This window comes from Dipodomys merriami, unplaced genomic scaffold (genome assembly GCF_024711535.1).
Source record: "Dipodomys merriami isolate MVZ:Mamm:240054 unplaced genomic scaffold, mDipMer1.0.p SCAF_473, whole genome shotgun sequence".
In the NCBI taxonomy this organism is placed as follows: domain Eukaryota; kingdom Metazoa; phylum Chordata; class Mammalia; order Rodentia; family Heteromyidae; genus Dipodomys; species Dipodomys merriami.
In genome coordinates, this window is record NW_027206039.1 from 82,226 (window position 1) to 99,171 (window position 16,946).

The window sequence follows — 16,946 nt, forward strand, 5'->3', positions numbered from 1 at the left end:
GGAGATGCTGTGATGAGGCTAGGTTCTGGGTAGAGTGGAGGCCTTTCAGTAAAAAGTAGATTTTCCCTGAAGGGTTAGCTCCTGAGACACTCACAGAGCCCAGCCTGGAGCCATTCTCAGGATTTATGTTTACTGAATTTCAATTGATTGTAGAGTCTGCTAAAGGGATGGACAGCCTGTCGTTCTGTTTCCTAGTGAAGAAAGCCACTCCTGGGTCTGACAGCCTGAGCTGGGTGACTTTTCCCTGGGTTGAGCTGAGTCTGGCACATCAGGTTAGGTCCTTGTGAGCTCCTAAATGACTCTAGTTTTCTTCCAAGGCCTGAGTTGGAGCTAGCAGCTCAGCCAGGCCCTTGTCAGTATCAAAGATGGAGATGTCTGGTAGTGGGGGATGAGAGATGTCTTCCCTCCTCTTCTCTCTGAGAAGGAGTGAGGACGTCAGGCTTCTACTCACGCCGAGTCTTGGTTCCTGGGTTGTCTCTGGTCTGCTAACTGCCGGATGAAGATGATTGCTCCTTGTCGGTTCTTGCTGGTGTTGAATAGAATTTGCTCACCTGCCAAATCTGGCTCTTTCATCCCGGACTCTCTGTGTTGCAGGTATGGCGGCTACCGCTGCCACCACTGCAGCCACAGCCACAGCCGCGACTACTGGCAAGTGCTCAGATCTGTCTCCTTGCCAGGATTTTCCCTCTCTGGCCTAACTCTCTGTACTGTGATGGCACACTTGTGATTCTCTGACTTAGGACTGTTCACTGGAACACTAAAACTGCTTTCTATGCGAGAGTTGTTTAACCTCCACTTTCTCCTCTGCTATCTTCCTGGAACTCCAAGACTTCTTCTTATAGCCCTCCGCTTTTTCATCCCTGCAGCCTTCCTTGATATTCTCACAAGCAGCAGAACAATAACTACTGCTGAGGGAATGAAAACAAGAATAGAAAGAAGGGCCACAGAGGACAGCATGGTACCAAAACCCCTTTCTGTGATTGTTAGTTCCGTCAGGGGGATGTCATGGTGCACATCTGGGAGATTCTTCACAGCACAGCTGAATGTCCTATTGTCCATCAGGTTAGGGTTGCTTATGCTTATGGATGCATCCCCTTTGTATGCATTTCCATCCCAGGAGATCTGATCCAGAAAAGTGCCTGCTGTGGTTGGGTAATGGAAAGACTGATAGTGAAAAATAGATTTTGTGCAACTGCTGCTGGGAGGACGGTACTTACAGTCTATGGTCAGTTTGTCAGTGACATATGAAGATGACTTGAAGGTACATCTCAACTTGACATTTTCTCCAACATAACCTCGTATGTCAGCAGCTGCACTAATCCTGCAAGAGTAGGATGCCTATCAGGGCAGAGAAGGTGCAGCCCTAGCCTCAAGCGGCTCTGATCAGCAGCATCCCGGCTGCTCCTCAGGTACCTGCCTAATTCTTTCTGATGGAGGCATAGAATTCCATTGTGTATATTTTCTTGATCCATTCATATACTGAGGGGCATCTGGTTGGTTCCATATCTTACTTTTGCTAAATAATGCTGCAATAAACATGGTTATGCTGCCTTCCAAAGTGGTTGAACAAGTTTACACTCCCCCCAACAATGCAGGACGTTCCCTTTAACCACATCCCCTCCAGTATCAGTTATTATTAAATTTGTTGATTATAGCCATTCAAACTTGGGTGAGGTGGAATCTCAACGTTGTCTTGATTTTCATTTCTTTTATGGCTAAAGATTTTGATCATTTCTTCATGTATCTATTGGCCATTCCTATTTCCTCTTCAGACCTTTTTCTTTAAGTCTTTAGCCCACTTATTTATCGGGCAGTTTTTCTTTGAGGATTTGTTTTTGGAGGGTTTAATTATTTGAGGTCTAATTATATGTTAGATATGAGATCCTTGTCCATTGTAAGCCTAGTGAAGATCTTCTCCAAATCCTTGGGCTTTCTCTTGATCTTGATAGCTATGTCCTTTGTCGTGCAGACGGTCTGCAGTTTCATGCAATCTCATTTGTCCAACCTTTCTTTGATTTTATGTGTGTCTGGGTCTTTATTAAGAAACTTTTGGCAAGTGCCAAGGAGCCCTGGAGTTTCTCCTTTTCCTTCCTGTAATGTTTTCAGGGTATCTGCTTTGGCTCTGAGGTCTTTGATCCCTTTGGAGTTGATTCTTGTTCAGTGTGCTTTATAAGGGTCTAGTTTTAATTTTCTACAGGTGTGAAACAATATATGTTTTATAAGTCTTTGTCCATCTCTGTAGAGCCCTCCACAAGTTTATATGTATTTGTAGCTTGGGAAAGGAAATAAGAGTTAAATCAGGACAGTTGGAGGCTATGGTTTATAGGGCTCATTTGAGACGCTTTTGGAAGGAATGTTAACTTTTTCCATCTGATGTACTACAGATGGCAGTCTTGGTACAGGAATTGAGTAGACTGCTATTGGATAGGAAGCTTGTACTGATTCCTCCTGACTTTCCCCTGAAGACAAGGAGGGTGAAGTAGCCATGGGCATGAATCCGTGTGGGATTTGCAATAAATATCTATTGACTGTGTATTTCTAATTTCTGTTGCCACAGGCAAATGAATGAACGGATTTTTCCTTTCGTACTTTAGCTGTAACTAGATATTTTTCATTTTCTAAATCTTATTTTATTGTGAAGATTCTATAGAAATGCTACAGATACATGAATAAGGCAATGAGTACATGTCTGGTCAAGCATTGTTACCCCTTCCCTTGTTTTTTTCTACTATCCCTTACCTTCCCCTCCACCCTTCCCTACCCAATGTTGTAAAGTTCATTTCTAACATACTGTCCTATGGATATCATTGTTGCAATGGGTCATCCTGTGTCCTTGTTTCAGCAATTTGTTATTTTGGTTCCCCTCCCAAATTAGAAAAATGTATATACAAGGTGCACGGTATCAAAGTCAATTCAAAGTCAAATGGGGATATATCATAGGGGGAAGAATATACATAATATATTTAAAACAACAACAACAAATGAGCCCCAAAATATAGTAACTTGTTTATATACAACATTTAGTCTAAAACTCCTTAGACATCTTAAGTTTGGACTATTTCTTTTATTTTCTGCCAATCCTGTAGTTTGAATTTGGGCACTCTACTGCTGAAGCCTCAGAGTGCCACTTTGAGCTTTTTCTGAGTAGTATATCTTATATAGAGTGTGATTACTTTTCAGCCTGGTCAGGTTTCAAATAATGATCCTTAGATCTCAGCCTCTTGAATATCTAGGAGTACAAGCATGAGCCACCAGCACCTTGCTTGAATGATCCCACAGTTTTAACTACAGATTTTTCATATCCCCTACCAACTATGCTTCCTGATCCTTTTTTAAAGTTATCTCTAAATAGCTTATGGAGGATTTTGAGCATTGCTTAATCATTTTTTCACTTTCATTAGTATATACTAGTTGCACACTCAGAGGTTTGATGGAGTTACTTCCACACACGCATATGATGTACTTGCTCATATTCACCCTACCTTCCCAGTGTCCAGCCCCTTAATTCAAGGCCCAGAACCACTGTACACATGCAAACATTCACTGACACTCTCAAACACACAAACACACACACATACACACACACACACACACACACACACACACACACACACACACACAGCAGAGCAATTAGCAAAGGATATAATGTGGACCAGGAACTGCAAGGAAACATGGGAGGGTAGATTGTCTTTTCCCAGTTCCTCTGCCTTCCTCCATTCTCTGCTTTTCCTTAGAACAATTCAAGCCTTACACAACTCACATCTGTCTGTTGTGAACAACCTGAGCCTGGATTCCAGTTTGCCATTCATAGGAAGCTGCCGTTGCTTGGATAGCTGGCCCTCAGCGTAAGCAGAGGCTCTCAGGTCATGTTTTATTTTTCCATGTGTAGTGTGAATGCAGGCCTTGAGACCGTAAGCAGTATCTTGAAGTGTATTGACATCTGTGTTGAGCTACAAGACTCACCTCAAAAAACAAGCAGAGGAAGTGGGATGCAAAGTACAAATCCTAAACCAATGGACCTATAGGTGACTGAGAGTCAATTTCCACATTACTGGAGTAAATACAAGGGCAAGTCCATTTGAAGAGGGGTCTCCAACCATTTCATGGGCCCACATGACATGTCTGGCAGAAAGCCACTTGTGTGTGTGTGTGTGTGTGTGTGTTTGTGCGTGTGTGTGTGTGTGTGTGTGTGTGCCTGAAGGCGGGTCTGGGGCTCAGGATCAGGCTGGGTGCTGCCTGTCCTTATGCGTTTTTTGCTCCAGCCGAGTGTTCTACCACCTCAGCCACAGCTCCACTTCTGGCTTTTTTGGTAGTTGATTAGAGATGAGAATCTGATGGACTTTCCCACCCAGGCAGGCTTCAACTGTGACCTTCAGATCCCAGCCTCCTGAGAAGCTAGTATTAAAGGAGGGAGGCACTGGCACCTGTAAAGAAGCCTCTTTTTTTTTGGGGGGGGGGGTTGTCCGTTCGTGGGGCCTGAAATCTGGGCCTGGGTGCTGTCCCTCAGCTCTTCAGCTCAAGGCTAGCACTATACCACTTGAACCACAGCGCCACTTCTGGCATTTTTTCTGCTTATGTGGTGCTGAGGAATAGAACCCAGGGCCTCAAGCATGCAAGGCAATTGCTCCACCACTGAGCCACCTACCCAGCCCAAGGAAGCCTCTTAAATAACAGATCTATTCATAGGGAGACAGTAAATGCCTCAGTCCAAGAGATGGTGTTGAGTTTTCATGTTTTAAAAGAATAATTACACTCATAGCAAAGTATGAAGTAATATTGAAGGAATGAAGACAACAAACTTTCATAAATCTGGGGTTGTGAAAGCCCATCGAACATGAGACTTTCATATAGGAATAACATCTATGTGGCAACACTGAGGCTCACCCATGTGGTCACATGTACTGTTTGAAGCCCTGTTCTCACATGATATGTTTCCAGAAATCTGGGATTCTGCTCTGTAGAAGATGTTTCCCAGTCACACTGGTAATTCTTAGTTCTGTTTTTCACACTTCTCATCCTTCATTCTTAGTATTATCCAAGTATCTTTTCCAATGCTGCTCCAGAAGATGCTTTCAATGTTACTGTAAGGATTCATTTAATAAGAGAAATATGTTTGAAGAACTTTAATACTTACATTAATAATATCATTACTAATAAAGACTAATATTCAAGAACTACTTTAAGATCAATAAAACATGATTTGGAACAGCTATGTGGCTTTGATATTAAAGCTGATAGCAGACATGTATTCCTAGACCATGATGAATCTGTAGTTATTGCAATCTTACAATAAAAAAGTTCTTAAGAAAGAAAATGTCTTGATAATATAAGCAACCCAATAGTTGTTGAATAAAACATATATAGTGAGGACCTCTGTTGAGCTGGTACAAACTGGTTCTTGCTCTGAAAGCATCACCTATCTGTTCTGAGGGACAATCAGGGTTAAGAAGGGACACATGCTTCCAGATGACTGATCTGCCTAGCATTAACTGCATAAGTCCATTCAGGCCCACAGCCCTATAACCAATATAGGACAATCTTCAGAACAGTCTTCTTGTCTTTCAGATTCAAGCCTGTAATCCTAACTCATCAGCAGACTGATATCTGAGGATCACGGTTCAAAATCACCCTAGGCAGCAAAGTCTGCAAGATTTTTATCTCCAGTTAACCACAAAAAAGCCACAGTGAGAGGTATAAATTGAGAAAAAGGAAAGGGGAGTAATTGTCCCCCAAAAATGGATTCTTTACCTGACAACTGTTTAACTGACTTAACTGTTATCCCTCTGAACATCATTTTCCTAATAATATTTTTTTAAAGAAAAGGAAAGATGGGGATGGGAAGGTGGCTCAGTGGTAGAGTGTTTGCCTTGCATGCATGAGGCCCTGGATTCAATTGCTCATTACTACTTAAGCAGAAACAATGCTGGAAATCACGCTGTGGCTCAAGTGGTTGAGACGAGCCTTCAGCTGAAGAGATGAGGGACAGTGCCCAAGCCTAGAATTCAGGCCCATAACTGGAAAAAAGGAACAAAGAAAAAGAACTAAAAAGGAAGAGAGTTGCTACCATGCTCAATGGCCAATCTTCTAATCCTAGCTATTCATGAGGTTGAGGATAAGTGATTGAAGCCAACTTGGGCAGGAAAGCCTGTACGAATTCTATTTCCAATTATGTCCAAAAAACTAGAAGTAGAATTGTGGTTCCAGTGGTGAAGTAGTAGCCTTGAGGGGAAAAAATAAACTTCAGGGATAGTGTCCATTTCCTGAGTGCAAGCCCCAGAACGGCACAGAAGAAAAGAAGAAAAGACATTATGAACTTGGTTTATCTGTAACTGTGATGCCTTTGTTACAGACCATTATGGACTGAAACTCTGTACACAGCATACTAGGTCTGGCATTTTTGTGCACAAAATGTGTGCATAACCATCTTAACTCCTTCGCTATTCTATAGTTGCAGGTTTCATTATCTTCTCACCATGGAAGAGGCTTCAGTATTTACTTTCTCTAGAATACCTGCTTCCTTGTCCTCTGCTCTTTACTCACTGACAGCATTATTTTACCTGAGAACACAAGGAGGAGAATTGGCAAGACCTTGAAAGAAGGGAAGTTGCTAGAAGTGGGTGAGATGCTTGAGATAATGCCCAGGACCAGGTCAGAATTTTTTTGTGACGACTTGCCATGGTGTGTCAATCTTTATCAATATGCTGAGGGTACTTGGACATGAAGAGGAGGCCTCAATGCCTACTGGTGTCATTCAAACTACACAGATATAAGCCAGCTAATAATGCTCTCACTTTCCCAACATGGAGTTTTGGTCCCTGCGTGTCAAGGTAACTCAGGATCAAGCATGGACAGCTATCCACACATCAAGTTGTGACCTCTACATTGTTACAGCATTGAAAGCAGTTCAGCATGAATCACATGGAGCTTGTCAAAATCATTGAAGGGATGGGAACGTGGTTCTATGTTGTATGGACCAAAGCAGACAGATCACCATACAAGTTTCCTTTCAGAGACCCCACTTCTGTTCAATGGCCAAGAGAACATACATGAAAAACTCCAGAATGAGGAGGTATGTATACCCCTATGTTTCTAAACTGGACCCTTCACTGCATGATTTCCCAGAGCTTATGGAAACAATGAAACTAAATCTCTCGAAGATCTGGCACTGAAGTCCCACAGAGACCATTGCCTACATCTGTGAGGAGAGCATAGGAGTTAAAATGGCCTGTCAGAGAGGGGAATACCCACAGAGTGTCTTCACGACATCTCAGGCATCCAGGATTCAGATAATTTTGGGGAGGTAATGAAAGCCTCTTTGGTGTGGATGGTGAAACATTGAAGCAGTTGGGACAGAGGATGGGAAAGTCAGTTGAAGAGTACATGGGTCCCATCAAGTCCCAAAATGGGCAAATCTACTATCAAGAGAGCTGGACATTGTGATGGATATGTTACATAACTGCTTTTGCTCATGGACAAGTCTTAGACACATGTTATACTACAGCGACTCTGTTGTCTACTACCACAAATGCATGGAAGAGAGATAGAAACTTGATACAGTTGCTGACATCATCAAGATCATCCTAAGGAAGAACTTGATAGACATTATCATCTGATTGTGTGTCTGGGTGACGGATGGGGAGATGTGTATGTGTGGAAACTAGGGCTTAAACTTTGGGCCCTGAGCTTCTTTGGCTCAAGACTTGCACTATAGCTCTTAAGCCATAGCTCCACTTCCAACTATTGTGATATTTTATTGGAGTTTCACAAGTACTTACTTACAAGATAAACTTTAATTATGAGGTGATATGATTTTAAAGATGATATACTATACTACTATGCAAATGTAACAAATAAAAATGGGAGTCAAAAAGACACTCTAAGGACTATGTAGGAGGTTTTATGAAAGCCATGAAGTTATATCTAAAAAAGTGTTATTAGAGACTTAAAGAACAGTGCTAAATTTCTTGTACCGGATAAAAGAATGCAGTCAGTTCTTTCTTTTTTTTTTTTTAATTGTATTTTATTTTATTTGAGAACATACTGTACAGAGGGGCTACAATTACATGGGCAGGATAATGCATACATTTCTTACCAAGCATTGCAGCCTCCTCATTTGTTTACCCTTCACTTCCCTTCCCCGCCTCCACGCTCCCCCCACCCAATTTTAACCCCCTCCCCCAACCCAATTATACCCCCCTCCCCCCCCACACCGACATTGTAAAGCTGGTTTTAACATGACATTTTGTACTTCTCATTGTTGCAACAGGTCCACCTGAATCCTTAAACGACTTGTTTGTCACCATCTCCTCCACATGTTATACTGACATCAAATATAGTTGAAATCGGGGGTTACACTGTGGGGGAGGGACATACAAAGCATCAAAGAAATAATCTTATAAATGCGTTAGAAACACATGCATGAAAGAAACAAAACATTAAAATACATATTTAAGGGTTCATTTTCCTAACATCACATTATCTGACCTTTTCCGCTTGGCTCATACCTATACTAGATATTGCAAATAAGGGAAACGATGGGACCTATGCTTCTTTGGGCCTGGCTTACTTCACTTAATATAATTTTTTCCAAACCTTTCCATTTCCTAACAAGTGGGAAAATGTCATTCTTTCTGATGGAGGCATAGAAATCCATTGTGTATATATACCACATTTTCTTGATCCATTCATCTACTGAGGGGCATCTGGGTTGGTTCCATGTCTTAGCTATGGTAAATAATGCTGCAATAAACATAGTTGTGCTGGTAGCTTTAGTGTGGTCTTGTTTGTAAACATTTGGGTAAATGCCCAAAAGTGGGATTGCTGGATCATAGGGGAGATCTATGTGAAGTCTTTTGAGGAACCTCCATACTGCTTTACAAAGTGGTTGAACAAGTTTACATTCCCACCAACAATGAAGTAAGGTTCCTTTCTGTCCACATCCCCTCCAGCACCTGTTGTTAGAGTTCTTGATTTTTGCTGTTCTAACTGGAATGAGGTGATATCTCAATGTTGTTTTGATTTGCATTTCTTTTATGGCTAGGGATGTTGAACATTTCTTCATGTGTCTATTGGCCATCCTTCTTTCTTCTTCAGAGAAGCTTCTCTTTAAGTCTTTTGCCCACTTATTTATTGGGCAGTTGTTTCCTTGAGGATTTGTTGTTGGGTGGTTTAATTTTTTGAGTTCCAAGTATATTTTAGATATGAGACCCTTGTCCGTTGTATGGCTAGTAAAGATCTTCTCCCAATCGGTGGGCTTTCTATTGATCTTGCCAGCTAGGTCATTTGCCCTGCAGAAGCTCTGCAATCTTATGCAATACCATTTGTCCAAACTTTCTTTGATTTGTTGTGCTTCCGGGTCTCTATTCAGAAAATTTCGACCTGAGCCAAGGAGACCTAGGGTTTCTCCTATTCCATCCTGTAATGTTTTCAGAGTGTCTGCTTTGAGTTCAAGGTCTTTGATCAATTTGGAGTTGATTCTGGTGCAGGGTGATATATAAGGATCTAGCTTTAGTTTTCTACATGTAGTTAACCAATTTTGCCAGCACCATTTACTGAAGAGGCTGTCTTTCTTCCATTCTATTGTTTTAGCTTCCTTATCGAAGATTAGATGGCTATAGGTCTGTAGGTTCATTTCTGGGTTTTCAATTCTATTCCATTGGTCCTGAGGTCTGTTCTTATGCCAATACCAAGCTGTTTTGATTACTATGGCTTTATAGTAGAATTTGAAATTTGGTATTGATATTCCTCCAGCAGTGTTCTTTCCGTTGAGGAGCGTTTTTGCTATTCGGGGTCTTTTATTGTTCCATATGAATTTTTGGATTGCCTCTTCTATTTCCTTGAAGAATGAGGGTGGAATTTTGATAGGTATCGCGTTGAATTTGTAGATAGCCTTGGGAATTATTGCCATTTTCACGATGTTAATCTTGCCAATCCAGGAGCATGGGAGGTTTTGCCATTTTTTAAGTTCTGTGTTGATTTCCATTTTCAAGATTTTAAAGTTTTCATCATAGAGGTCCTTCACTTCTTTGGTTAAGTTAATTCCTAGGTATTCTATTTTTTGGGGGGCTATTACAAATGGAGTTGCTTTCCTAATTTCAGCCACACTTTTCTCATTGTTGGCATATAGTAAAGCCATTGATTTTTGGGGGTTAATTTTATAACCTGCTACTTTGCCAAAGTTTTGATTCAGTTTGAGTAATTTGGGAGTGGAGTCTATGGGATTCTTTAAATACAAGATCATGTCATCTGCAAAGAGGGAGAGTTTTATTTCTTCTTTCCCTATTTGGATCCCCTTTATGTCTGCATCTTGTCTTATTGCAGTAGCTAGGCATTCTAATACTAGATTGAAGAGAAGTGGAGAGAGTGGGCATCCTTGTCTTGTTCCTGAGTTAAGAGGAAATGGCTTTAGTTTTTCACCATTGAGTATAATGCTGGCTGTAGGTTTGTCATATACAGCCTTTATTGTATTGAGGAATGTTCCATGGATTCCTAATTTTTCCAGAACCTTCATCATAAAGGGGTGTTGGATCTTGTCAAATGCTTTTTATGCATCTATTGAGATAACCATGTGGTTGTTATTCTTGCTCCTGTTGATGTGATGAATAATATTAATTGATTTGCGTATATTGAACCAGCTTTGCATCACTGAAATGAATCCTGTTTGATCATGGTGTATGATTTTTTGGATGAATTGTTGAAGTCGATTGGCCAAAATTTTGTTGAGAAGTTTTGCATCAATGTTCATCAAAGAAATGGGTCTATAGTTCTCTTTCTTTGATGAGTCCCTGCCTGGTTTTGGGATGAGGGTTATGATGGCTTCATAGAATGTGTTCGGTAGTGAGCTTTCTCTTTCAATTTCATTGCAGAGTTGGAGGAGTATTGGTGTGAGCTCTGCTTTGAAGGCCTTGTAAAATTCCGCTGTAAAACCATCTGGTCCTGGACTTTTCTTAGCTGGGAGGTCTCTTATTGCTGTTTCTATTTCAATGCTTGATATGGGCCTGTTAAGCTGGTTTAACTCATCTTGGTTTAGTTTTGGCATGTCAATATTTGCTAGGAAGAGGTGCATTTCTGTCAAGTTGTCGAACTTATTAGCATAAAGTTTTGAGAAGTATTCCCTTATAATGTTCTGAATCTTGGTTGTTTCCGTGGTGATGTTTCCATTCTCATCTCTGAGTTTATTAATTTGGGTGTGTTCTCTCCTTTTTCTGATAAGGTTTGCTAAGGGTCTGTCAATTTTGTTAAGTTTTTCGACGAACCAACTCTTTGTTTTGTTGATTCTTTCTATAGTTTTTTTGGATTCTAATTCATTTAATTCTGATTTAATTTTGATTATTTCTTTCCGTCTACTGGATTGGGGTTTATCTTGCTGCTCTTTTTCAAGGAGGTTTAGATGTGTCATTAAATTGATAGTTTCCGATCTCTCCAATTTGTTGATGTAGGAGCTCAGAGCTATAAACTTGCCTCTGAGTACTGCCTTTGCTGTGTCCCAGAGGAGCTGGTAATTTGTGTGTTCATTTTTGTTGAATAGCATGAACATTTGAATTTCCTTTCTAATCTCTTCCATGACCCACTCATGATTCAGCAGTGTGTTGTTCAGCCTCCATGTGATACCGGACTTTCTTTGGTGGCTTTTGGTGTTGAGTTCTAATTTTATTCCCTTGTGGTCAGAGAGAATGCAAGGTATAACTTCAATGTTTCTGAATTTAGACAAGTTTGCTTTGTGGCCTAAAATGTGATCTATTTTAGAAAACGTTCCATGTGCTGCTGAGAAGAACGTGTATTCTGATGCTGCTGGGTGAAATGTTCGGTAAATGTCTGTTAAGTCTAGTTGATCTATGCAGCTGTTTAGATCTGCGGTTTCTCTGTTGTGTTTTTGCCGAGTTGATCTATCTAGTGGGGAGAGTGGTGTGTTAAAATCCCCAACAATTAATGTCTTTGGATCTATATGGGATTTGAGGGAAAGTAGTGTTTCTTTGACAAATTTGGGTGCTCCATTGTTTGGCGAATAGATATTTAGAATTTGAATATCCTCCTGAAGGAGTGATCCTTTAATTAGTATGTAGCGACCTTCTTTATCTCTTCTCACGAATTTTAATTTGAAGTCTATTTTATCTGATATTAGGATTGCAACTCCCGCCTGTTTATGAGGGCCGTTTGCTTGGTAGATTTTGTTCCAGCCTTTAACCTTGAAAATATGTTTGTTTTTACGGGCAAGATGTGACTCCTGCAGGCAGCAGATAGAAGGGTCTTGTTTTTTAATCCAATTAGACAGTCTATGTCGCTTAATTGGACAGTTCAGTCCGTTAACGTTAAGAGATAAGACTGAGAGGTATTTGGGAGTTCCTGCCATGTTATCCACCTTCTTGGGGGCTGTGAAAGCTGGGTTCTTCCTAAGGTTCTTGGATTCTCAGTTTGAGTGCACTTTCTTGGCCTTTGTTGCGTTCTTGTTGGTTTTCTATGTGTAGGACATCTTTAAGAATCTTTTTTAGGGCTGGTTTGGTGGAGATGTATTGTTTCAATTTTTCTTTGCTATGGAAGGTTTTTATTTGGCCTTCAGTTATGAAGGAGAGTTTAGCTGGGTACAGTATTCTTGGTTGATAGTTGTTTGTTTTTAGGGCATGGCATACGTCATTCCAGGCTCTTCTTGCTTTGATTGTCTCTGCTGAGAAATCTGAGGTAATTCTAATTGGTTTCCCTTTATAGGTGATTAACCTTTTCTCCTTGACAGCTTTAAGGATCTTTTCCTTGGTCTGGGTTGATCCTGTGTGGATTATAATGTGATGGTGGGATGTCCTATTCTGGTCTGGTCTATTTGGGGTTCTAAAAGCTTCTTGTATCTGAATAGGCCTATCTTTTTGTATGTTTGGGAAGTTCTCTGCTAGGATCCTGTTAAACAAATTTCCTAGACCATTAACTTCTGTCTCTAGGTGCTCCTCTACACCCATTATCCTTAGATTGGGCCTTCTGATGGTGTCTTCCAGGTGTTGGATAGACCTATCATATTTCTTGGACTTGTCTTGGATGGTTGTATGTTCTTTCTCTGTAATATCTAGGCTGTCTTCAATCCCTGAGATTCGATCTTCTGCATGGTCTAACCTGCTGTCAAGACTCTCTACTTTGTTTTTTATCTCTTTTCCTTCTAATTGGTCAGCTTTGATGGCTTCAAATTCTTTGTTGAAGCTCTGTTTTAGGTCTTGTATGAATTTCTTTACTTCCTTAATTTGGTGTTCAGTGTTTGTTCTCAAATCACTTAGTTGATTGGTTATGGTTTCTTTGGACTCCCATTCCTTCTGTTGGTTTCCATTCAGCATTCCCTTTGTGGTCTCCCTGACTTCCTTCAGCTCTTTGTTAATGGATTTCATGAATGCCTTTAGTGATCTTTGTGTATTCTCTACCTGGTCTCTTAATTCGTGAATTACTCTTTGATTAGTTTCCTCCCTTCTGTGGGATTCCTGCAGTTCTCTTTGAGTGTTCTTTGCCTGCTCACGCCATTCCTCCCTTTCTCTTTGAGTATTCTCAAGTTGTTCACGCAAATCCTGTATCAGTTTTTGAGAAGCTTCCTTATGCTTATGATATTCCTGTATAAACTTCTGGGATGCCTCCTCTCTCTCCCTATCACGCTCATACAGAGTCCTTTGTACATTGTCAAACTTCTCATTTATCATGTTTGCTATTAGTGTTTGTAGAGCTATTTGGGAACTCTCCTCTGGATTATTCTTTATCTGTTCTAATCCCTGATTATCAAGGTTGGGAATTGAGATACCCGAATTTGCCATTTTTCTTGTGTTTTTCCGGCTTACTAGGCCCATTTGAGATAAATATTGCACCAGTTTTGTGCTAGAACACTATCTTAAGGCAACCATCAACCAAATTTTGCATTTGTACCGTCAATAGTCTACAGATACAATCTAGTTCAACAGATACATCTATTCAACATCAAACGACTATATGTTAAAGGACTTCGAACCGCAGAAAAGAATTTGGAAAACCAGAAATTATTAGGATTAGGGAGAGATGTGGGTAAAAAATGGGAATAGATTGGTGTGGGGAGGCACAGGGAGAGTTAACTATGTCCTAATCACAGTGCAGGAAATGGGTTGGGTAGGATGCAAGTAGAGAGAGAGAGAAAAAGAAGAGATGGAAAGGGGAATAAAGAGAGACCAGAAAGAGGTTAAAAGACCGTCTATTTAGAGAGGAATGTGAATATGTTCAGAGAAGGGGAGGGACATAGAGGAGATGTGAAAATCTTTAAGGATGGGAAAGGGAGAAGAAAAGATCAGAAGTTCAGTAGAGCTAGATAAAAAACAAACAGATAATTAAGAAAGAAAGAAAAAGAGAAAGAAGACAAGAAAAGAAAGGAAAACTCTCATTCACGTATTCCTAAAATAAAAATTATAAGATGAGAAAAAAAAAAGTTACTGGAAAACAATTAGTTTTTCAGAAGAGGCAAAAATTAAAGATTAATAAAAGTTTTAGAAGGGAAAAAAAATTTATATATATATATAAGGTAACAAAAAACAAAAAACAAGCAAAAAAAAAAGAAAAGAAGAAGAAGAAGAAGAAAAAAAAAAAGAAAAAAAGTCTTTTGATTTTTTTTTTGGGGGGGGGAGGAGTGGGAAGAATCCTGTATCTCCCTTTTGTCTGCAACCAGTCTCTTGTTGGAGCCTCTGGTCAGCTTGAGGTCCTGTGGCTTGATTGGTTTCTTAAGTCGGTTGGTTGGAAGAGGCAGAAAAATGCTCTGCTTTACCCAAGATTTTGAGATCCCCCTCCCAGGTTAGTTTTCTGGGAGGGTGGTCTGCTTTGAGAGTCACAAAAGAGGGGGATGTGGTGATGAGGCTAGGTTCTGGGTAGAGTTGAGGCCTTTCAACAAACAGTAGCTTTTCCCTGGGGCTATTTTGTGATAAAGCTCACAGCGCCCAGCCTGGAGCCATTCTCAGGGTTTCTGTTTTTCAATTGATTGTGGTGGCTGCTAGAGGGAGGGGCAGCCTCTGGCTCTGGTTACCCAGGGAGGCAAGGCACTCCAATGGCTGGCACCTGAGCTGGGTGACTTTTCCCTGGATGGAGCTGAGTCTGGCAGGTCACTTCGCCGTTAAGTTCTTGTGACCTGCTAAATGACTCGTTTTATTCCAAGGCCTGAGCTGGAGCTAGCAGCTCCTCCGAGCTTTGTCGGTATCCAAGATGGAGATCACCGGTGCTGGGGGGGAGGGGTGGCCTTCCCTCCTCTGCTCCCTGAGAAGGAATGAGGACGTCGGGCTTGTACTCACGCCGAGTCTTGGATCCTGGGTCGTCTCTGGTCTGCAAACAGCAGGATGAAGATGTCCGCTCCTTGTCGGTTCTTGTTGGTGTTGAGTAGAATCCGCTCGTCCACTGCGTCTGGCTCCTTCGTCCCCGACTCTCTGTGTCTCAGGTATGACTCCGCGGCAGTGGTCACCGCCGGGACCCCGCCGCCGGAGCGGCAGCTGATGCGTTTCCTTGGCTTCCCCTCTCTTGTCTAACTCTCTGTCCTGTGATGGCACACTTGGTGTGATTCTCTGGCTTAGGACTGTTCACTGGAATTCTAAATCTACTTTCTATGCGAGAGCTTGTTCAGATTCCAGCTTCTCCTCCGCCATCTTCCCAGAACTCTCCCAGTCAGTTATTTCTGTTTAAATGTCTAATATTATTTTTCTCTTTTTACTGTGTTTGTAATACATGTTATTAATATTAATAGGTGTATTGGACTCAAGCTGAGCTGTTGAATCTAGAAAAGTTTTGAGAGGTTGAACATCACCTCAATAGTACTCTGAAAGGTGACAGCTGGCCATGGAAGGGTTAAAACACAGCTCTGGAGAGGGTTAAACTATTGCCCCTTCCATAGTGCTTTAAAGGCCTTGAAACCTGGGGGATAAAAGAGAAGTCTCCTTTCTCAAAACAATAAGGGAACCAGTGTTACTCACTGTGGTGGCTCTGATTGTAATATTGATGCTTCATTTTTGCATGTATCCATGGTAACCTTCCCAGTGTGAATTCAAATAAATATGATTACTTGTGTGATCTGGAGCCCAGGTGCCATTGAGCCTTGGTACCCTGGGTCCTCATTGATTTTGTTCTTTTTGTCTACACTTGTCTGTGTATTTTCTAATATTCTTCAGCTTGGTATCCAATTGCACTGCCTTGGGTTACAATTAGTGTCAAATAAGAATATTCTTGAACTGTAAAACATAAAAAGCTTGCAAACTTTCTTATCCCAAATGGCTTCAAACCACAATCCTCAGATCTAAGCCTTCTGAGTAGCTAGGATTACAGGCATGGGCCCCTGGCAACCAGCATGCATCAGAACGCTTGATATCAGTGAGATCATTCTTGGGGAATGTCTGCACATCTCAGTCCTCCTCAGATGTTCTTTCCTGTTGCTCAAGCAGAGTCAAAAACTTTCACTCTTTATGTTCAAAATCCTTGAGGTTATTGAACTGACTTGCCCACCATGTACCTCCTTTCCGTAAATCAATAGAAGGTTTTACTCCTTACCATCGATTAATTTTATTAACTAAATTAACTGGGATCCACACAGAGGTGACATGTCCTTTTCTGGATTGCATACTGTACACCTATGTTTTACTTTATCTAATACAGTTAACATTACTTACCTTGTTTGATGCTTCTTACTTTTCCCATATTTAATCCTTCTCATCTCTCTTTCCCTTGCACAGAGGGAAGAACCATTTGGAATGGTGAAGAGTGTGTTTTTAGTCATTCTCTGAAAAGCTTTACCAATGGATCCTGATTTCCAAGTCCTGTGTAACTGGCCTGTAAAGTCTTGTTCTTTAATCTCTCCTCAGCTTACACAAATGACCAATTTTATCTAAAAAAGGCTATAGGAGATGAGTTTAGGAATTCGTTTCTGGTTATCAGTCAGGAATCCTTATTACCTGGTCACTGTGCATGAGTTGTTTCTGTTTCGTTTTTAT

At 40.9% G+C, this 16,946-nt stretch overlaps 1 protein-coding gene across 1 annotated transcript; it reads right to left on the reverse strand.

The window, feature by feature from the left end:
• Window positions 1-807: 807 nt before the first annotated feature.
• On the reverse strand, window positions 808-16,732 carry LOC138808745 (myelin protein zero-like protein 3). The gene is made up of 2 exons (XM_069994932.1): window positions 16,626-16,732; window positions 808-1,321 (listed from the first exon to the last, which is right to left on the reverse strand). Exons 1-2 carry the CDS (start codon window positions 16,730-16,732, stop codon window positions 808-810), a joined length of 621 nt encoding a protein of 206 aa, XP_069851033.1.
• Between the last annotated feature and the right edge of the window lie 214 nt (window positions 16,733-16,946).